The sequence below is a fragment of the Phalaenopsis equestris genome, unplaced genomic scaffold, assembly GCF_001263595.1.
Source record: "Phalaenopsis equestris unplaced genomic scaffold, ASM126359v1 Scaffold000800, whole genome shotgun sequence".
NCBI lineage: Eukaryota > Viridiplantae > Streptophyta > Magnoliopsida > Asparagales > Orchidaceae > Phalaenopsis > Phalaenopsis equestris.
This window is the reverse complement of record NW_018165240.1, coordinates 996,350-1,020,128: the sequence shown is the minus strand read 5'-3', so window position 1 is coordinate 1,020,128 and position 23,779 is coordinate 996,350. Positions and strand designations below refer to the sequence as shown.

General features: G+C 34.5%; 1 protein-coding gene across 2 annotated transcripts in view; it reads left to right on the top strand.

The window, feature by feature from the left end:
* The first annotated feature begins 10,958 nt into the window (after window positions 1-10,958).
* LOC110031308 (cytochrome P450 734A5-like) overlaps window positions 10,959-23,779 on the top strand; it is a 31,254-nt gene continuing 18,433 nt past the window's right edge. The window contains exons 1-4 of one of the 2 annotated variants that reach the window (XM_020734449.1): window positions 10,959-11,401; window positions 13,962-14,161; window positions 14,472-15,116; window positions 23,201-23,351. In XM_020734449.1, coding sequence (XP_020590108.1) covers window positions 11,122-11,401; window positions 13,962-14,161; window positions 14,472-15,116; window positions 23,201-23,351 — 1,276 coding nt within the window. In that variant the 5' untranslated portion in view covers window positions 10,959-11,121. Of the gene's footprint in view, window positions 11,478-13,961; window positions 14,162-14,471; window positions 15,117-23,200; window positions 23,352-23,779 lie in introns of both variants that reach the window. The other variant, XM_020734450.1, reaches the window with a different exon arrangement.

The window sequence follows — 23,779 nt, the reverse complement described above, 5'->3', positions numbered from 1 at the left end:
GAAAGGTGGTCGTGAGCTCTAGAGGGCTTTTCCGGCGGCGGCGGTGGTGTGGGTTGAGTTGTTCAGGTCAAAGGCTACAAATTTCGTTAAGGATGAAGAAGATTTGGGAGGCTTTATAGAAAGTTGGCTCGACTTCGAATTTTTTGGCGATGTTGGCGGTTTCTGGAGAGGGAGGAAGTGAAGAACTGCTGTTGTGTAATGTGAAAGAGAAAAGAGTATGGGGAGGTTTTTATTTTTTTTTTTATGTTGTTTTAGGAGAGTTCACCTTCCTTATATAGGAGAGGGAGAGGAAGAGAGAGAGATATTGTTTTATAATTTTTTTTTATCCTACAGTTAGCATACTTATTTAGAGTGATAGAGAGAGAGAGAGGGAGAGGGGAGGCGTGAGAAATGAAATTATTATTTTTATTATTATCTTCAGTCGAGAGAGAGTGGTAGGAGTATGCATGTGTCAATGAGTGAATAATATATATATATATATATTTTATATTGAATATTAATAATATTATCATTATTATTTAAATATCTCCGCACATTTTTCGCCGAACGCGACATCACAGTGAAATGAACGTCTTCCCTAGGTGAAATCAACGTTCCGGACACGCTCACGCGGTCCATTTCATCATCCGGGGTCGTTCGGACCACTTTTTCTGCGATCGAGTAAAAAATGTGTCAAATTTAATTTTTGTCGAATTTTTGGTTCGCGATAGATCGTTTTGGAAATTGCTCATTGGCCAACTAAATTAATTTGGATTCATTTGAAATTGGATATAGACATGTTAAATTTGAAATTGAGGTATTTGAATGGTCATGAAGATCAATTTGACGATTTTTGTCAAATTTAGTAAATTTGGTCAAATTCGACCCAATGGATGGTCAAGAATTGATTTTAGGGGTGTTTGAGATGTTTTTAGTGGATTTGAGAATTTTTGGTCCATGAGTGGCATTTTGGTAATTTTGGTCGACTTTTATAAAAGTGGTCAAAAGGTTGATTCAAAGGCTCGAGGTGGATCAGAAAGAAATTTGGAGTCAAATGACAGTGTTCGGGGTCATTTTCGATCAATGTGGACGGTTTTATGATCCCCGAAGCATTTTTTAAGTATTCATTATTTTGGTGTCGAGGTGCCAAAAACTTGTCCGGAAGTATGACAATATTACAGTTAAAATTCTCAGGAAGTCATAAGGAATAATTTGGTGTGATTTTTTAGGACTTATGGGTGACTCTGGAAGATTTTGAAGAATTTTAATATTATGGGGGTCCGGGGGTATTTTGGTAATTTTTTGGAAAATTGGGTATTTTTGCAATTATTGGGTTTCAAATGGTCTAAATGATAATATCAAATAGTTTGAAGTGGGTTTTGTGATTCAATGACAGTTTTAAGAATTTTGAATAATTAGAATATTCAATTGAGATTTCTTAAGGGAAACTGAGTTCAAATAATTTTGGTCAGCCTCATGGGTGTAATGACTGCAACCTTGTGCTATGAAAATGCAATGTTTATGATGATCATGAGTATTATGAATGATGATGTAATGTATTGAAGTCCAAAAAGTTGTGGAATAGTGCAAGACTTTCCTATGATCCAAATGTCATATAGGAATTCTCATTAGGGTTCTCTTATGTAATCTCTAATTTTTGTATTAAATATTATTGATCACATATAGAACCAACATAGAGAACAAAGATTTGGTTGAAATGTCTAAGGAGAAGTTGTGTACCATTTCTAAGATGCTAAGACAGTCATCAGGAAAGTCCTAAGGCTAGATCCTAGTCACTAAAGGAAAGACCCAAAACTCTCACCCAAAAGTGAGGTCAATAGTCATCCCATATTTATAAGCTGATTTTTTAGGTATACTAATAAAGATAACACAAAGCTTTGATTGGCTTAAACTTCATAGTGAGTTTACTTTTCATTTGTTAACTTTAACAATATGATCTAACTTAAGTTTTTATAGTCCATTGAACCATATTGACTTGCCTTAAACCCGATATAAATAATATTTGAGTGTGAAAGTACATGGATATTGAATGACTTTATGATAAATTACATATCCTATTTTCAAATTTTCGAGCAAGCAACTTAAAACTTTGCCCCCTCATGCATAATGACCTTATTGACTATTTCAACCCATACAAAGACTGGTCTAGTTTGCAAACCAAGTCTTTTGATGTTTCATATTCAAGTGGTTACAACAGAAAGATTTCCTCTTGTAGTTCTCCTTGTAGAAATGCAGTCTTCATATCGAGTTGTTCCAAGCTCAGACCATATTGTGCTACAAGTGCTAAGAGAACACTGATTGAGGGATGTTTGACCATTAGGGAGAACAATTTGTCATAATCTATCCCTTCTCATTGTGTAAAACATTTTGCCACTAATCTTGTTTGTACTGCAAATAAGCCCCATGAGATCCTTTATTCTTTGTATGCACGCAATTACACCTGATGGCTTGCCTTTATAAAGGAAGCTTCACCAACATCTAAGTATCATTCTTTCAAAGATACTCCATCTCTTCTTCTATTGACGCTCTCCAAAGATCATAGTCTAGGCTCTCCACCACCTCTTTGTAGTGATAAGGAATTTATGCCTCTGTGGTTGAAAGTGCAAATGCAAAGGGATCCCTCAACCAAGCTGGTTTTGGGACATTCTGATGTTTGGTCCTACTCTTAACAATAGATTTCTTAGCATGAATCTCAACCTCAATATATTCTTCCACCACCTCCTAAGAAATATTAATAGATACCTCTTGTGCCGCAACTGAATCAGATATCGGAGTTGGAGGTGATGAACCCTATGAACAAATGGAGTTGCATCAAACTCCAACTTTTGATGAATATTTGTGTTCTCGGTTGAACTCTTCATCAATAACAATCATTCTTTCTGACGGATCATACAACTTGAAGGCCTTGACTCCATGCCTGAAGCCAATAATTTTTTTTTCTCATGTTTCTACTTTATCATGTTGTGCATGGTATTAAGCTAGACACCCAAACAATGTCATATGCTCATCATCTCTAATAGGATTTCCTGACTACATCTCATTTGGGGTATTCTTCCCAATAGTTGCAAATGGTAGATAGTTTACCAAGTGATAGACATATTCTATGATCTCAGCTTAATATATTATATCCAATTTAGCATTGGATAACATACATCGAACATTCTCCACCGAATTCTAATTCATACTCTCAATCACCCCGTTCTGCTATGGTGTCTCTCAAACAGTGAAGTGGTGTTCTATCCTAGCTCTCTAGCACTCTTGCAAGAATAGATTTAAAATATATGAAAATCTCTAGCACTCCTACTGTCTTATCTGATACATTGCATATTCTTACCTGCCCGAGTTTCAATCCACTTCTTCCAAGTTATGAAAATCTCTAGCACTTCACTTTTTCGCTTCATGGTGTACACCCAAACATAAATGAAGTAATCATCAATAAAAGAGACAAAGTATCTCAACCCATTAAATGATGACGACTTTGTCGGGCCCCAAACATCTGTGTGAACACACACTAAAACACCTTTTTGTATTATGGATGATAATCCCAAAAGATATTCATGTCTTCTTGTCGAATACACAGTGTACAAAGAAATCTAGCTTGCAAGCTCTTGCTTCTGTGATCAATCTTTTCTTCACCAAAGCATGAAGTGAAGCCTCTCTAGCATGAGTTGTCCGCATATGCCACAATATAGTGACATTAGAAGAATTATCAGCAACAACAGTCATTCTAATGATTATACAACCCTGAAGATAGTGAAGATTGTGATGGTAAACTTTCTTCATAAACATCATTGCTCCACGACATATCCTCAAAACTTTTGCCTCAATAATTACTTTGTAGCCCTTGAACTCCAAAGCCCCAACTAACAACAAATTTTTTATTGATATTTGGAACATGTTTCACATTAGTCAGCTTCCTCACAGTACCATCATGCATTCTGATATAGATATTTCCTACACCAATAGTACAAGCTTGATCATTACCCATAGTTATTGCATCGGTATTCAGCTAGTTGTACGTACAGAACCACCCTCAATGGGGACAAATATGATAGAAAACATTTGTATCTAGAATCCAACACGAATTATCTGCAAACAAACTGTGAGAAACTCCAGACAAAAATACATTTAAATCCGTCTCTTCACATCTTTCCACACACGATACAACTTTCTTTTCATTCTCCTTCAACTTCGGACAATCTTTCTTCTAATGACCAGTCACTAAATAGAAAGAGCACCGATTTTTCTAAATATTATGCTCATGAGACTTGCCCTGCTTTTTATAAGTGTCGTCGTTACCAATTCATCTTCTTCATATCAGATCTGGCGCATCAGAGTGTAAGTGCCACGGCGGATTCTATATTTGCAGACTCTCTCCCTTCGACGAAACCCGTGATTCAGCAGTGTCATGGTCACTTCGCCATAATTCAAGACATCATTCCCATGAATGAATGTCATAGTGAAGTTTTTGTACTCATCTGGGAGTGAATTTAATAGAAGAAGTGTCTTGTTTGCATCTCCAATCTACCCATCCAAATTTAACAGATCTGATAACAAATTTGTGAAGTCATTGAAATGTTCATCAATAATAACCTCCGTCTCATCTGAAATCTATAGAGTCGATGCTTTATATGAAGACGGTTTTTCATGCTCTTCGTGGGATATTTGTTCTCTAACATCCTCCACATTTTCTCTGTAGAAGTTTCTATCATCACTCCATATTTGATTTCCTGGGTCAAATAATTTTGGATCAAGCTACAAGAACTTTTATTCATCTTCAACCAATCTCTCTTGGACAACTTTTTAGGACTTTCCTTCTTATCCAGGACTTCCTTTGGATTTAGAGAACATAGTGCATCTGTTACCTCGCATCGCCACATAAAATTTCGTCACATCAATTTTGACGGGATGTGTAACAACCATATGAATCGACTTTTCCGCCGTCACAATAAATGATGAAGAATTTGACATCGTGCTATCAATTATTCCCTTTGAGACATAATCTATCCTCGTGCTATTAATTTCCTCTGACATGTCACAAATATCAAAATAATAATTTTAGTGATTTGTCACCAACTCTTTGTTCAAAGGATGGAGGGGCATGATTGGCGCAATTTTATATTGAAACCTCCAATTTAAACCTCACATCACTTTCTTATAATAAAGAAACATTATTATTTTAAAATCAAATATTATTTTCTTAATATGTACCTAGTGTCATTTTTTGAATTAAAAAGAAAGATTAGCTCCAAATAAAAGTGAAATTAATCATTATAATTGCATGAGCCTTTTATGTCATAGGTTGATGGGGTCCATGTGAAAGCCATGAACAGGGCTGTTAAAATGGCTCGTTATTCGCGAACATCTCGTGTTTGGCTCGTTAAGAAATTCGTGTTCGGCTCGTTCGCTAAGTTACTAGCCAAACACGAATATTGTTTTGGCACAAAATACTACTAATCAATTATATATATCTTTGATGATGGTCCATGTGAAAGCCATGAAAACAACAATTTAGTAATTAATAGTCAATTTCTAGTGTTATTATTATTTTCTGAAGTCTTGGGTTGGGAGCATGCTGTCCTAATGAGGCATGACTCATGATCATTTAATATGAGTTAAATATATTAAATTCCTTTATTTAACATGTTATAATATACATTAAAAATTTTTTGATGAATCTTAAATAATTTATTCAATAAAAAATTTACAATTTTTAAAGCAAGAATTATAGAAATAAATTGAGAGCCCTTTGATCACTAATTTTAATAAGAATATAGTGAAATTGAATATCTCAAGAAAATAAATTCATCAATACAAATAAATCACTATAAGTGTATGACATAAATGCTCTTTTATAATTTAAGGTGTTGAGAATGTCTAACGAACTTGTTGAACTTGCCCAAGCTCAAGTTAGCTTGACCAGCTCCATTTAACCCAATCAGCTACAGTCAATCATCTGGCTCCAGTCGGCTTAGTAGGTTCCAATTGATCTGACTAGCTTCAGTTAACCTGAACGACTACAATCGCCTAGCCAATTCTGATCGATCGGCCAGCTCAAATCAGCCTAAACAACTCCATTTAGCAAGACCAGCTACAATTGACCAGGCCATGTTAGCTCCAATCAGCACAGCCAGCTATAACTGGCCTAACCAACTTCAGTCGGCCTGATAGGTTCCAGTCGACCCAACCAGGTCAACTCTAGTCAACCCAGTCCAGCTCTAGTTTATCCAGTCAAGCCAGCTCTAGCCAGCCATGCTTGACCAACTCCATATAACCTATTTGACCTAGCCAAAAAGCAACCAAATGATGAGTCAACACATGAAATAACTAAAATAACCAGTGAAAATCCATCCATATGTTGGTAAACATGTAATATCACAATTTTTCTAACTCATATATAAGTAGAAGAACAATTTTATGAAGAAAACATGATATTTACTATTCATTTTAGAGATTATTCCTCTCTCTCTCTATATTTTTATACTCCCCCTGCAAGCTCTATTTCTTGGGTGTAATTCACATATAACATTAGATTCAACATCTTAAGAGATGGAGTGAGTGTGAAATATGTCACAAATAAATAGTTGGGCAACAAAACCCAGAAGAATCAAGTCAAAGAGAAGTAACTAGTAATATATAATGCATTAGAGAACTTGTTTGGGAGAAAGTTAAATTTGTCTATTCGGCTTCATCCAGATGGCCCAACCAGCTCCAGTCAGCCCGTCAAGCTCTTGTCGGCTCGCCAAGCTCCAGTCGACTGGGTCAGCTCTGGTCAACCCAATTCAGCTCCAGTCGGCTCGATAAGTTCTAGTTAGCCCAGAATAACTCCAGTCGACCGAACCAACTCTATTCGGCCCGACCAACTAAAGTTAGCAAGCGAGCTCCAGTAGACCCAACCAGCACCACTTGATTTGATAGATTTCAGCCAGCTTGACCAGCTTTAATCGGCTAGGAAATTTGTTCTCCAAAAAAGGTTCTCCTAAAAACATTTTCAATAAAATAGTTATCATAGAGAAGATAAGTCACAAAAGAATGAAGCCAATCAATAAGATAAATTTTACAAGAAAAATCTGTCAGGACCCTCATCATTGTTTTTGTTTTGCTGCATTTATGCATTATCTAACTTTTGTAATGTGGATTCGCCCATAGCACTTGGAGAATTTGCCTCTCACAAGCAAGTTTCTAACCAGTAAGAGAAAATGGCCTACATTTTTCTTACCATACTTGGCTTAATAGCCAAAATGCTATGGATGAGTTTGGAGAAGCTCTTTCGAAGAGATTACATGGTCAAATTATGAATAAAGCTAGTTAACCCATGGCTGAAGACCACGAGATCTCACCCCAGTTAAAGTTGAAAATTAGGACAACTACTCCTTACATGAGAGCTATGAACTCTAGGCCAAGGATAGTTTGAATTTAGCGAAATTACTTAAATGTCTTCATAATTGAGTCATATTAAAGTAAAATAGTCAATCTGGTCACATAAAAAGGGAGACTCATTTCAATTGTAACACTTGGAACTCTCCTTATAAGATTAAGTGTGTTTTTGTTTAAGATTTTAAAACCAGCTTTTCCTCCAAACAGTGTTTTCATTTCATTTGATTCATGTGAACGAAGCTATTCAATTAGAAAGACTTTACAGGAAAAACGCTCAGGACCCTCATCCTTGTTTTTGTTTTGCTGCAGTTATACTTTTTCTTACTTCTTTAATGTGGATTCACCCATAGCACTTGGGGAATTTGCCTCTCACAAGCAAGTTTCTAACGAGTAAGAGAAAATGACCTACATTTGTTTTACCATACTTCGCTTAATAGCCAAATGCTATGGTTGAGTTTGGAGAAACTCATTCTGAGAGATTACATAGTCAAATTATGAATAAAGCCAATTAACCCATGGCTGAAGACCACGAGATCTCACCCCAGCTAAAGTTGAAAATTAACTACTGCTTACATGAGAGCTATGAACTCTAGGCTAAGGATAATCTGAATTTAGCGAAATTACTTAAATCTCTTCATAATTGAGTCATATTAAAATAAAATAGTCAATCTGGTCACATAAAAAAGGAGACTCATTTCAATTGTAGCACTTGGAACTCTCCTTATAAGATTAAGTGTGTTTTTGTTTAAGCTTTTAAAACAAGCTTTTCCTCCAAACTGTGTTTTCATTTCATTTGGTTCATGCGAATGGAGCTAGACAATTAGAGAGACTTTACAGGAAAAACGCTCAGGACCCTCATCCTTATTTTTGTTTTGCTGTAGTTATATTTTTTCTTACTTTTTTAATGTGGATTCACCCATAACACTTGGGGAATTTGCCTCTCCCAAACAAGTTTCTAAAGAGTAAGAGAAAATGACCTACATTTTTTTTACCATACTTCGCTTAATAGCCAAATGCTATGGATGAGTTTGGAGAAGCTCATTCCAAGAGATTACATAGTCAAATTATGAATAAAGCCAATTAACCCATGGCTGAAGACCACGAGATCTCGCCCCAGTTAAAGTTGAAAATTAACTACTGCTTACATGAGAGCTATGAACTCTAGGCTAAGGATAGTCTGAATTTAGCGAAATTACTTAAATGTCTTCATAATTGAGTCATATTAAAATAAAATAATCAATCTGGACACATAAAAAAAGGAGACTCATTTCAATTGTAGCACTTGGAACTCTCCTTATAAGATTAAGTGTGTTTTTGTTTAAGCTTTTAAAAAAAGCTTTTCCTCCAAACTGTGTTTTCATTTCATTTGGTTCATGTGAATGGAGCTAGACAATTAGAGAGACTTTACAAGAAAAACGCTCAGGACCCTCATCCTTATTTTTATTTTGCTGCAGTTATACTTTTTCTTACTTTTTTAATGTGGATTCACCCATAGCGCTTGGGGAATTTGCCTCTCCCAAACAAGTTTCTAAAGAGTAAGAGAAAATGACCTACATTTTTTTTACCCTACTGGGCTTAATAGCCCAATGCTCCGGTTGAGTTTGGAGAAGCTCTTTCCAAGATATTACATATTTAAATAAAGAATAAAGCTAGTTAACCTAGGGTTGAAGACCACGAGATATCATCCCAATTAAAGTTGAAATTTTTTAACAACTACCCCTACAGGAGATCTACGACCTCTAGGCATAAGACAATCTTAATTTAGTGAAATTACTTAAATGTCTTTATAATCGAGTCATATTAAAATAAAATAGTCAATATGGTCACATAAAAAGGAGTTGGAACTCTCCTCATAAGATTAAGTGTGTTTTGTTTAAGCTTTTAAAACCGGTTTTTCCTCCAAACTTTGTTTCCATTTCGTTTGGTTCATGTGCTCCATCATTTCGACCCGCAATACGGTTTTGAATTATTGTAGAATCACGAACGCGGATTCAACTCCGTGTTCTGCTTTCAAGAATAAAAAACCTACGTCACCCGAGCTTCGTTTCACTATTACACCCTCGCCCCTAGCTTTGTTTCTCTCACGTGTCCTTGGTGTTCCCGTGGGTCACCTCGCCTTCTCCTGTAAATTGCTACCACGTAATTCTTATGTGTTTACAAATCCAAAAGCGAAGGTGCATACCAATCCAAAGGCGCTGTAACAGTACACATCAATCCTTGGGTGTTAGATATTTAAATACACAAGATTTGTGCGTTATGTGTGCATGGGTTTGGAAGAATGCTTTGGATTGGCATATTGTGGTGGTGTGTATGCTGCATGGGTTGATTGCCCATTACTTTGGGCTTGAATTGATCACATTGCTAGTTTGGTAGTCTTATATTTGGGATTAAAGTAATGATATAGTTATTGTATTGTATATGAAAGAGTCATGGTTGGCTACAAAACTTTTTTAAATAGATGTTGGCAACTGCTTCATCTACAGATCCTTATGAAATGGAAAATGGTATATGTTGGCTTTAATGCTGCGAATAGTGTCTACATTGGTTTTAATGTTGCTTTAAAGTGAGAATGACCTGCTTTAAATTTGTTTTCTATGGTCGTATGAACCAAACTGCTCTTTAAATTCCCTACCTAAACTTGCATATTTACATACACAGCTCCTCAACATTGTCGTTCGCTTATTTCTTTGACTCGTTGCTCTTTAGAGGTTTTTAGTGATGAGATTTGTATGTACTTCGATATGATGCATCCAAACTTTCATAGATACATTGAACCATAATAGTGATGGATAAATTGATGATGATGCGAAGTCTTTGGATCCTGTTTGTATTTTGATGCATTTATTTTAAAAGAGATGGGCATTCAATCCACCTTTGAAATTTTTTATGTGGGAATTCAACCCATAATAGTGACGGATAAAATTAAAGTATTTTTATGCATTGTCTTCTAAGGTCTTATGAACTTTTGGGTGCATTATATCAATTGCTTCATATGTTAATTTGGATTTGTCGATTTGCTCAAATTCCTACTTATCTTTCCCTTTTGGTCGGGTTGTCGGTTGAGTTATGATGTTTTTTCAGCCATTGAATTAAAATTCAACCATATTTGTACAAGTTTTTGGTACTAAAATATTTATAGCATTTGGAAGTTATTTTAATTTTTCATCTGTGAAGTATTGAGCTCAATCACCATTTGGATGGTATGTATGTAAGAGTTTATTTGAGGCAGTTTATTTGGTGCGGCGGCATTTTGAAAATACAAATGAACTGTTTGGGTAAACTGCGTTTTGGCAGCTTATGCACTTTCAAAACGCTGAAATAGTTTTTTCACACCGCATAAATGTGCGGTAGCAGCTTTCTGACAGTGGTCTAATTTTTTTCAAAAACTAAAAATTTATAATAGCCACCTAGTTTATCAGCATATTATTTTTAATCAGCAAATTATTTAATAAGCTGCAGCTGCCCAAACAGACCCTAAATGTTCCTAAATATTATTATTTTATTTTTTTAAAATTGAAATATATTTCTAGTGTATAAATAAGAAGATATATATGGAAATATATCTTCCTATTATCTTCCTATTATCTTCCATAAGAAAGAATCTATGCTCTGAGAACCCCACCGAATGCCGAAGTTCCACGCAGCCATGAGAATGTCATCGCCATTGACGCCGAGCTCCACAAAAGCATTGAAAGTATATCCAACCACTTACTATCTCTGAGTGTTCCTCTCGATGAGGCGGCTATGGATGACTGTGATACTGCAGCTCCATACACTCTTCTAGGGCTTCTTATCCGCGGCGGCGACGGTGGATGTATTGGTTTTATGAGGGACTATGCGGCGCGGGGGACGAACGCGCTGCTTTGGGTGGGGCTTATCTCGATTACCTTCTTGCTTTTGCAGAAGCTTGCGAGGCTGGTGAGGTTATGGAGACAGGGGAGCAGGATTCCTGGTCCTCCCACTCCTTCCTTCTTTGGTCACTCTAAGGTTATTGTGGATGGCGGGGTTGGTCAGAATCTGATAGGTGGATGCTTTATCAGGCTTTCTTTATGTTAATTTATTCACTTCTTAGGGATTGAGATTTGGATCCGTTACTTTTGGTATGATTTTGGCTCTTTTAAGTAGCACAAATTAATGCCTATTTAAAGTTTCTGCTTTCAAGGATTGGTCATTGGAGAAAAAATTCATTTAAACTCAGATTATTAAAAATTGGGAGAGTGTCATCCGCTTTTGCTTTAGAAGAGTTTGTATGGATCAGATTAATAAAGTATTTATGGGGCGTTAGCTTTTATGTTTAATTTTTGATGAGATTATATAAATTATTGTTTGCAAATTCTGGAGATTCTGGCTGTTTAAGTTAGCTTAAAATCAAAGCTTCAGAATGAAACGTTCTGCTATTGATGCGGCTATGTATGGGATAAGTGATTGAAAGGTGCTCTTTTGGTGCCTGATATAACTAGAAAAAGAGGAATGCTACAGTGCCACAATGATTTAAATATGTTTCAATTGTACTTCTATTATGTGAGCTTAGCTTAATAGTTCTCTTTTAAGATTTATATGTTTGTACTATAAGGTTTAAAGTGTTTACAGTCAGGATTTTCAAAAAAAAGCTAGTTGTTTGTATTCAAATGTGATTGGCTTGATAATTGGTTTGTGTTTGTGTAGTTTTATAAGCTCATTTATCTAACGAGTCAAACATTAGCAAATTCTTATTTTATTGTGCTTTGTTCAGCTCAATAGTAGCTTGATTATGTATATGTATTTTAAATACACTTTGTGTTCATGAATGATTTGTTTTGTCTCGACATGTTTATGGGCCAAAAACAAGCATAAAATTTTGAGTTGTTTACATAACATTCCTAGCCAAGCAAAAATTGAGGTCACTAAAGCTTATAGCTGATTCACACCCCTATTTTGGGCTGTCTATGCAAGCTATATAGAAGAATAGATCATATGCTCTAGCTGGAAAAGAGAAATAAGATGCTCACATAATATTTATTAAAAAGATAAGAGCTCCTATTGTGAAGTTTTAATAGTGGGAGCAAATTTATTGGTGTTTCCTTGATTGTGTGCAATATTAGTTGTCTTCTAGTTTATGATGATGATTATTGTTGTTTTATTTTAAGTGTTTGGGTAAACATTAAATGTTGACTTATTTTAGGTTGATTTAAAAATTATGTGGGTTGGATCATTGGAATATACGATAAACAATTACTTTCAGACTGTATAATTTTCACTCAGTTAATGAAGAGCCATTTTTGAGGCGAGCTTAAAGCAAAAAAATTATTTATCTGTTACTAGGTATTGATATTAATACAACACCAATATTTAGCAAGACTGTTTGCATTCCACTTACAACACTAGATACAAGGAAATTAATTTAGGAATGATGTTTTTATAAATAAATTGCATCTTGAAATTCATTATTTATTCAAAATATTCTATATTAATATGAGGAGAAAATGTTAGTTTTTCATTATTTAGTGAGCTCTTAATTAAAACATCCAATGCGATTATGATTCACATCTAATTTTTCATCAATTGAAGGCTATGGAGTAGAGAGAAGACCATATAACAACACCAACAACAACAACACCAACAACAACAACACCACCAACAACAACAACACCACCAACAACAACAAAGTCTTAATCCCACTACGTGGGGTCGACTACGTGAATCATTTTTCTTCATTACGTCCTATTTAGTGTCATATTTTCATTTAGTTCTAATAAATTAAGATCATTTTTTATACAATAAGCCCAAGTTTTCCTAGGTCTACCTCTACCTTTCTTAACATAAGTTCCTTTCTAACATAAGTTGAATCTAAAACATCTACTCTTCTAATCGGATCACCAAATGGTCGACGTTTAATGCGACCAAACATTCTAAGACGACTCTCTCTAAATTTGTCCGTCACTGGAGCTACACCAATTCTATCACAGATATTTTCATTTCTCATTTTATCTCTAAGTGTCAGAGGGAAGACTATAAGGGTTGAAAAATTAGTATGTGCGGTCCCATTGATTATTTAAAATATATTTTTTAATTTTTTTAAACAAAAAAATGATTAGTAATTTTTTCCATTTTAATTTTGTACGCTGGATGTGTTGTTCGTTTGAGTGTAGTACAAGCGTGGCTATTTAGTTTTGAAGGAAATCATTTCCCTATATTAGTTTTTTGCTAATTTTTAATACTAAGTCTCTTTTGTTCCTTGTTCGTATTTCATCTGCATTGTTTGATTTTAGTTACTGCTCTTCATTTTGCTCAAAATTTGCTATGTAAAAAACTCAATTTGTGGAAATTAAATTACAGTTGTTTGTTGATATTATATATTTCTGATTCCTAAATTTAGTTTTGTTAACCATTGGGTTTAGTTGTCATATTGCTTATTCATATCTAAAACAAGAAAATGATTAAAATATTATGGGGCTGCTGACATGTTAATCCTTAAATTTTCTTTGCATGAATTTATACTATGCATCACCTTACTTGCACTAGGAAAGACTATGCTTGAGTCATCCTGCACAATTTTTTATTTTTTTATCCTTAATTTCAGTTATTGTTTAAAATTTTGTCTTTAGATTATTTATCCAAGATGCATGAGATATATGGACCCATTGTGAGATTATGGCTTGGACCTACTCAGATGCTAGTCTCAGTGAAGGATATTGCTATGATTGAAGATATGCTTGTAAAGGCAGAGGATAAGTTACCACTGATTGGAAGGGCATTCCGTCTTGCTTTTGGTAGATCCACACTTTTTGTCTCCTCCTTTGAAAAGGTAATCTCTGATAAGATTTATTATGATTTTCTGATAATATACTGCAATTACATTTTATATTGATATATTAATCATTTTGGTGAAAGTAAATAGAATTAAGAACATGGTTAGAGTCATTCTGCAGTATTTCTGAGGAAATTTAATGACATTTGATTGGTTGAGTGATAGCATTCCAGTAGTGCACATTATGCTGAAGTTGTAAAAATTTTTTGTTAATGCAATTTTACTTTTTCTGGTTTTCATGGAATGTATGTGCTATGCTGACACTGCCATTTTAGTTGTTGGATTCATTTTTCTTGCATTATTGCAGGTCCAAAGAATACGGGAGTCCTTGGAAGCATACATGAACGAGAATTTGCTTGAGCGAATGAATCAAGTTCCTGGAAAGGTGGTTGAATGCATCTCGGAAAGATTCGATTCTATCATCACTAAAGATGTTTGTGATAGTAGACGTGTTTCTCAGCACATTGCGTATTACATTCTTGGTTCTTCAATGTTTGGTGATGCTTTTATGAACTGGTCGAATGCTCCTCTATATGAGGAGCTTCTTGTTACAGTTGCTAAGGAGGCGTGCTATTGGGCTTCATATCGGATTCCTCCTTTTTGGAGCAGGAGATATTGGAAGTACTATTTTACATGCAAAAGGTTGAAGGAATTGAACGAAAATATTATCGACAAAAGCCTGAGAAATAGAAATGTAGCGACAAAATGTAATTGGAATTTGTGTGAGGTGTCGGTTTTTGGAAGAGAAAGGGTAGATGGTGCTGCTTGTTTTATGGATGCGATGATGTTGGGGGGGAGCTTGTTCAATGGGAAGACAGAAAAACATAATTTTTCGAAAGAAGAAGAATGCGGTAATATCTTAGGTTTGATGTTCCATGGTTATTTGACAACCGCGAGCTTGATTAACAACATTTTAACAAGGCTTTCGCTATGCCCGGAACTGCAAGAGAATGTAATTATCCTCCTTTCTTCATTTTGTGGATTTTGCATCTCTATGTTCTCTACACTTGTTACAAATGGCTTTTTTTTTTATGACTCTTGGAGCATCCACATTTTAGCCTAATTTTAGTTATCTTTGTCTACTTTGAAAATAGATTATGTTACTTTTTTGACATACATTTGTATCATGTGCATGCACTTATAGCTATTTGCATAATTGGCACTTAGATTTTTCTTCAAGTCCATTAAATTAGTTTTTGCATCAAAATTTGGGGCTGATCATTCTTACTCAAATCTACTTGGAGGTCTAATTAGGGGGGGGGTATAGACTCAATGATTTATATATGAGAGTAGTTAGATTGCTCAATATTTCCCAAAGGTAAAGCTTCGAGATTACTTTTTCATACCACATATATAATGTGAATGAATCAAGCCCTCTACTTTTTCATATTGATATATTAATCATGTATAAGAACTCATCCAAAGGCTAAAGGGCATGGGGTTGTTAAGACTTTTAATAAGGAAGGCTTGTAGAGGGCTTGTAGGTTGGAAAGTGTAAGTTTTGAGAAGGGAAAGCAATTATTCCTTTTGAATTTCATAGAAAACAATTACAAGATAAATACATAGTGATGGCTCCCACATTAGGAAAGTAATAAAATAAACCATAGCTCCCCATACTAAAAGAAGGAAATTGAAATTTTGACATACCAATAATTCTAAATCCTAAAAATAGAAAATACTAATAATAAAAGATTTTAAAAAAAAATTCCTAAAAAATCCAACACCCTACCCCAAGTTTGAGCATAGATATCTATCATGCTCAACTTACTTATAAGGACTTAAAACTAGGCCTGAAAAGTCATTTGCTGAATATATCTGCTATTTGTTGTGTTGTCAAAGTGAAAATGCATTCAATAAGTTCTACAATTAATCTTCTCTTTTATAAAGTGTCTATCAATCTCCACATGTTTTGTGCTATCATGTTGCATTGGATTTTTTGTAATGCTTATGACAACCTTATTGTCAACATACAACTTCATTGACATGTTTATTAGGATCCACAACTCTTGAAGAATTCTCTTCAGCCATAACATCTCACACGCTCCAGTAGACATAACTTGATATTCTACCTTGACACTACTCCTTGCCACCACATTCTATTTCTTACTTTGCCATGCAACTAGATTTACCCCAACATAAGTCAGTATCTGGACGTCGATCTTCTGTCAACAACTGAGCCTTGCATCAGTGTATGCCTAGTATTGTAATCGAGCTGAGTTGAACCGAGTATATTATAATTTGAACTTGGTTTGGTACAATTATAAATTGTTTATGTTCGACTTGAACTTGTGTTGAGCCTTCACTTGTTGTTCAAGCTTGACTTGTTTAAAATTTTCAATTTTTGAACTTGATTTGTATTTGATTTGTTTATGACAAGTGAACGAGTATTTAAACAAACTAAAAATTCAAACAAATAATAAATAATTTTACAAAACTAAATAAATAAACACTTGAATAAATCATATAAGCAAATGAACTAACTTACATACTATTATCTAGTGTCTATAATAGATATATTCTTACGAGAATTAAATTCTAAGATAAAGAAATAAATATTAAAACAAGTGCAAAATAATTTAAATGAACTAGTATTACAAAGTAACTTATAATGTGAAATCATTCTTCTATTATAGAAATAATTGATAAAAATTAAACGTAGTCAAATCAAACATAATAAAAAATAAGTAATGAAAATGATATTCACTTTCAAAATTCCATTATGCTAATTTTCAAATAGCTAATAATTAATAATAAAATAAATTTATAATTAAGAATTAATCTAAAATAATTGTTGATATAATAATATATTACAATTAAATTTATAATTAAGTAAATTTTAACTAATCAAATTTTATTTAAATAATATATCCTGTATGATAGAAGCTATATTCGAGTTTAATATTGAGTATTTAACAAGTTACTTGTTGATCAACAAACGAGTTTGTTCGTGAACATAAATGAACAAGTTCAACTATTTAGTTCATTTAAGATTCGAGTTAAAAAAGAATGTTCAAACTTGTTTATTTACTAGTTTGAGAGAAAACATGATTGAGTCTTAATCGAGCCGAGTTCGAGTTGTTCATCGAGTGCATTGGTTCATTTACAACTTTATGTATGCCTGTATGTTCTATTATGTGATTTTCTGAAAGAGTAAACCATTAGTGTATTTCTTAGGTATTTGAGAATCTTGTTAACAATTACAAAATATTTCTCAGAGGGTGAATGCATAAATTGATATATCAAACTTATAGCAAATGTGATATTTGGCTGTATATGTTACAAATATATCAACTTTCCACCAACTTTTCGGATTTGGATAAATTGGAGTGTCTGTTGGCTTATAACCACTCATTCTTGTTTCCTTTAGAAGATCAAGAACATATTTCCATTTGGACACAACAATCCCTTTCTTCGATCTAACGACCTCCATGCCATGGAAATACCTCAGAGATCCCAATTACTTGGTCTCAAAAATTGATGAGAGTGAAGTTTTCATCCGATTCATTTCATATATATCATCTCTGGTGAGAATTATATCATCCACATACACGATCAATATGATTATCTTCCCATCATTCGAATGTCTGAAGAATATTGTATGATCTCCTTGCCCTTGAGTATGCTCCTGTCCTTTAACAAGCAGTGTAAACTTTTCAAACCATGCTTTAGGCGAATGCTTCTACTCACATAAAAACTTCTTAGTTTGCACACCATTCTGCTAGACTTCTCACTAAATCTTGTAGGTGCATTTATGTGCACTTGTTTCTCAAAGTCCTCACTGAGAACTGCAATTTTTATATCAAATTGTTGTAGAGGATAAAAAGATTAGTTGTAAATGACAGAAGAACTCTTATAAAGTTTAGTTTTGTTATTAGGGCGAATGTCATAGGTCTAATTGAATCCCTTGGCAACCAATCGGTCATCACTTGTTCTAATTTACGGGTTTATCCTAAATCTTCCAACAAGTCTCCTTCATATGCCATAATTTTTTTGCAATGATCACACCACCATGGGTAGGGCAGATTTGTTTTGAAATTACTGGAACATGTAGAACGGTAGAATTTTTTTGGGCGCTTGTCATTAAAGGTGAGGAGAGGGTGAGTCCAAAAATTCAAGTCAATTTTGGTCGTGAGCTATTTCAGTACTTTAAAGCTAAGTATAGGAGAAGTTGACAGAGACAACTCCAGTGGAGAAGAAGCCGAAAAGTTTAAAACATATTGAGTATTTGTTGGGTCTATGTTCGATTCAATTCAATTCTCCTGTTCATGGAACTCGGGAATAAAAGCCTTTATAAAAATTATAGGAGGGATGGGAGAAGCACTTTCACGCAAATTACAAATCCAATGGAGCCGAAAACCGAGAAGAAATCTCTAGAGAAGAGGCTCGTCGCTGAGAAGACAAAAACGATGGAAGAGAAAGCTCTTGCTAGAAAAAAAGCCTCGTGCTAAGAAGTGACTTTAGACATCAAAGAAGGGAGGCAAGGAGCTGAAATCCTCTTTGCCGTGGTGGTATGTCTAGAGCATTGATGACAAAAATCGCGAGGAAGCTTCGACATCTAAACCAAGCGGAAGCATATCTAGATCCCTCGAACGCCGTGAGTGACTTCCCTGCCGGCTCTAATCGTGACTGTATCACATGGATATGAAGCCGTGATCCAATTTTTGTCTTCTTTGTTGGCTCTAATTGTGACTATATCACGAGGATGAAGCCGCAATGCGTCTGTTTTCCAAACTAATCGATAGTTTTTAGTACAAGTGGTGCAAACCGAAGTTTCAAATGTCTTTGTATGTCGTGATCTCGTCTGTTCTCCTGGTTTGCTGCAATTACGATTGTGTCATAAGGTTTCGAATAAGAATAAAGCGAAAGGAGGCGACGATGACACTCAGAACACGAGAGCAACCATACCGCGAGATTGAATTGGCGATTTTAACGGCTATTTCAGGCTCTGATATCATGTAAGTTTTGGGAGGGAAAAAAATTATTATTCCTCTTCAATTTCATAAAAAAAGATTACAAGATAAATAAAGGTTGATGACTCTCACATTAGAAAAGTAATAAAATCAGCCATAACTCCCCATGATAAAAAAAAAGGAAATCAAAATTATGACATACCGATAATTATAAATCCTAAAAATAAAAAAAAGGGAATTTACATACATAGCACACAAAACTATAGAATTTACATATCTCATTCCTAAAATTTATTATTTATGCATAAAGCATTCCAACTAACACCATCAAAGAGCCGCTCGATTCCGCAGGACATCATCGTATGAATTCTCCATCGAGGGTGAACTGGGGTTGGGAAAAGGAAGTTTAAAATCTCAAAAAAGAAATTTAAAAATAAAAATAAAATATTTATTTGATCCAAAGTGCAGGATCTTAGATCCCGCTTCTCCATCTTTCATAAAGCAAAAATGACAAATCCGACAGATTCTTACGTTCTGTTTTTCCTCCTCTTTGCTTGAAATCTAGGAACGGGAATTAGGGAGTTGAAGCTCTCGGACACGTGTGGGAGAAAGCCGGAGAAGAAACGAGGGTTGCCTACCTTATTTTTTTTTTAATAAGAGCAAGGTGGGAGGAGATTTAGTCGTGAATCTGTTGTTTTAGAGGTCTCTGGTTATTGTGATCCAGTTGCTGCCTTTGTAGGCATTTTAGAACTCTTGCAGCTTGGCGAACTCCTGCAGCGTCGATGGCAGAATCGAGCTGTGACTGTCCAAGTTAGGATTTTAACCTTGGAGTGTTAATTTTGTTTTATTTAAATGTTTTGAGTGCTTAAAATGCAAATATTAAAGTTTAACTGTGAAATATGTAAATATTATAGTTTTGGGTGCAATATGTATGTAAATCCCCAATTATAAAATACTAATAATAAAAGATATAAAAATAAAATCTTCCTAAAAAAACCAACCGAAAGGAATCACGGAAGTTTGTGATATAGAAATTAGAAGAGTTTAAAGGAGCTTTAGTTCGTCCTGCATCAATCTCCTCACCTAATAATTTATTCACTTTGTTGATTTGCTTCGAATCAATAGTACAAACAAAATCCCACAAAATGGTGAATCAAAATTGAGTTCTTATAACAGTAGATTCTGGGAGATGAATTGATTTTCATCATCATTCAAAGTCATCTTTGATTGTTTCTTAGTGAGAAATCCATGAATCGTCACCTGGGGATCTGCAGCTTCTGTTCATTAGATAGTTTGGATATCTATCAGTAGTAGAAGAAATGATTTTATTGACAATATTCCTTCGATTAGCATGGAAATTCAAAAATGGGCTATCTATTTGTTCGTGTGAATTTTAAAGGGAATGTGGCTTAATCTCAAATGATTAAAGATTGCACCGCATGAATAACACTAGAATTCTGTTAGATTTTTAAATTGCATGGATTCATATTTGTTTATTATATGAATTTATATGATTCTACTTTCTAATGACATTTTTCTTAGGATACATGTAGATAACATTTCAGGTCTAAATCAAACAATTATTTTGTCACCTAATATTTTTAATTCCATCTTCATTGGATCTGTAAAGTCCATTATGGAAAAATAAATTACGTGCAAATATCTGTCTACGAATGATGCAAATGTCAATGAATGATGCTTATAATGTAACACTGGCAATAAAAATGTTAAAATATTAATATTTTTCTTAATGAATTCTGATGGAAACATTATAACTAATTTTTAAACGAGGAGGCGATGAAGCAATTTTAAAGTTTATGTTATTAGGGTCTATATAGTTTTCTTCCAATCACAAGTAAACGACATAAATTTGACGTAACTTTTATCTTGGTATGCTAAATCTTTTAAAAAAATCGCTATGTTTAAAGATTAATCATGATGATTATACACCTTTACATTTGATAAAATATATGAATTTTAAATCTCAAGTTTCTTTCTTGGCTTTCGTAATTGAAATGTTGAATCAATTTTACTTTTCATAAGCTTTTTCTTTTTTATGAATCTGTAAATCTAGATATCAAGTATCAAACTTAGCAATAAAATCACCAGATTCTGTATCAGAAGTTTTGTTTGTAGGTAGTTAGTGATTTATCAGTTTATAGATGCATGATTTGCTCAATTTCTTGAGTATCAATTTATTCATTTTTTATTAGAAGTTCATGTTCAAACACGATCTCATGCTCAATTTCGAGTTTATACTCAAATTCGAACTGCTGTTTCAGTGTACATTCAAGTTCGCGTACATATCTAATGGAGGTGCTGAGTCAAAGTTTGTGAGTTTATAATATATGAATATTATAACTAGGAATCTTCTTTGGCATCTAATTCACATAAAAAAAAGTATTTATGAATTATAATTTCTTAAGATATAATCAAATTCAACAATACATGATTCTAATGCGAGATGATGATTATTTTTTTTAAGATGTTAATCATAGGTGTAGTAGTCCTATCAGGAAAATTGTAGTATTTCTCACCCTCTAATACTATTTGTAAGCTCTTATCTAATATCTTTGGAGAAGTGCAGCTTAATTCTTTCTTAAAATCTTACCTATAAATTTTAATGAAATAGATAATGATATTATCTTGAATGAAACTCACTTAACAATAGCTTACATAGTGAAAGAAACTAACTATTGAATAAGATGTACAAATTACATGAAATTAATGGTTGATTTGTCGCTTTCGACGATTATAAATGCAAATGTTTCCATCAGGATGTCTGAGTATCTTGGTTTACCTAATTTAAATGTAGGACAGCTGTCATAAAGTTAGGCACAGGATTTTTTGCAAATCATTAATATAAGCGACAAATTTTATATTTAGATGAAAATTAGAGATATGTACACTTCATATAGCAGTCATGATACCGGAGTTGAACCCAAATAACAATAGGGAGATAAATATTATTATTGAATTCAAATATGAACAGACAAAAATAGGAAATAACAACAAATGCGACACATCATCCCAACTAGGGCAACTTAAAAGGTGGCGGTGGAGGCTGTAGGGGGGTTGGGTAGGTGGCGGCATGATAGGAAAGGGGCTGGACAGCAGAAAAACAGCGGAAGGCTGCCGTTTGGGGGTGGCTGCATGTGGGGAGGGGAGGACTGGTGTTTGGGAAATATAGGGACAGAAGTAAGGTTGCGGATGGGGGCAATCTTGGTGGCTGGAATCAGCGCAAAGCTGCCAGGGGAAGGGTCCCGGACGGCCGGAACAATCATGGCAGCAGGTGGGAGAGCTGGAATCGCAGCGGCAACCAAGAGGGAGGGCTGGAACAGTGATGGCGGTGAGGATGGAGGGCTGGAACACCAGGAAGCTGCAGAAAAACATCCAAGGAGGGGTGTTTTCTCTGGCTGCAGCAATGATGATGACGGCGGTGGCGGAGGAAAGGGTGCAGATAAATACTCCCTCAGGAACCACTTACAGCCGGAGCACTACTCGACCCTTGGAATAAGATCACCACCTCGAGCGAGCTACAGCTGAATCAGCACCCGCCTTTGGATATGACCCTAGAAGAGAGAAATTGGGAAGCCGACGGCTGTCCTGAACAGAATCACCATCAAAGCTGAAAACCTAAACATAGGAATTAAATATGGAAGCCTTAGGTAATTAGGATCAAATCCACCGTCGAAATTAAGCAAGGTTGTGGTACTGTAGTAAAATTGCGATACTGTAGCTGAAACTAGGAAAGGGGGTTCCTAGGTACCTCCCTCGTCAATTCATGCTACAAATTTTGTGGATACAAATTCAGGAAAAGAATAACACAACCGATTGAAAACTCATGCTGCAACTGAAAAAAATGTACCATATTCAACAATAATTAGTCAAATAAGCCAATCACTTCTAAATTAGAGAATATAAATAGTGCAAATGAAGGAACTGACCAAATAAAACATTCTAGGCCTTCCTCCAATACAAGAAGTTGACTTCCACAGAAATTTGATGGATCACTGTAATTACAATCTACGTTTGTGTTTAGTTAGTATAGATGAATTATTATGTGCCTTTTTGTCTCGTGTGGCATATGTAAAATAATATTTTTTATATCTTTATTCTATTGTAGATTTATTGTGAAATTGCCTCATTGAAGAAGAAAACGAGCGATTTGGATCGGTCTGATGTGCAAAAGATGAATCTTCTGTTGGCGACTTTGTATGAATCAGCCCGCCTTCTTCCACCTGGTCCTTTCCTTCAAAGATGTTCTCTAAAGCACGGTATGCACTTTTATATTGTGCTTGGTAGTTTCACTTAATTTTTCATGTATTTTTGATTGAATAATGATTGTAGCATCTTCGTGGATTTCCTATTTGTAAGTATTCTGCAAAATACTGTGTACCTTCGAGTACAATAATTTTTGAGAGCGACTGTTGGTGTGCTGTGTATCTTTGTTTGGTTGTTCTATCATTTGCTCCTTATTTGATTTGTTGTTGAATGTTAATGCAAGTGGTGTATTATTCCATGTATTAGTTTCTGTTTTCATATTTATTTTGTTAATGATACTTTGAAAACAGGTTTTGTTATGTGGTGTTTGGATTATCTTATTATGTTTTATTTAGGAAGATTTATTTTCATACCACTCAATTCTTATGTATTTACATATTATCTAACACAAACTTCAATTTTACATATATGCCACCTTATC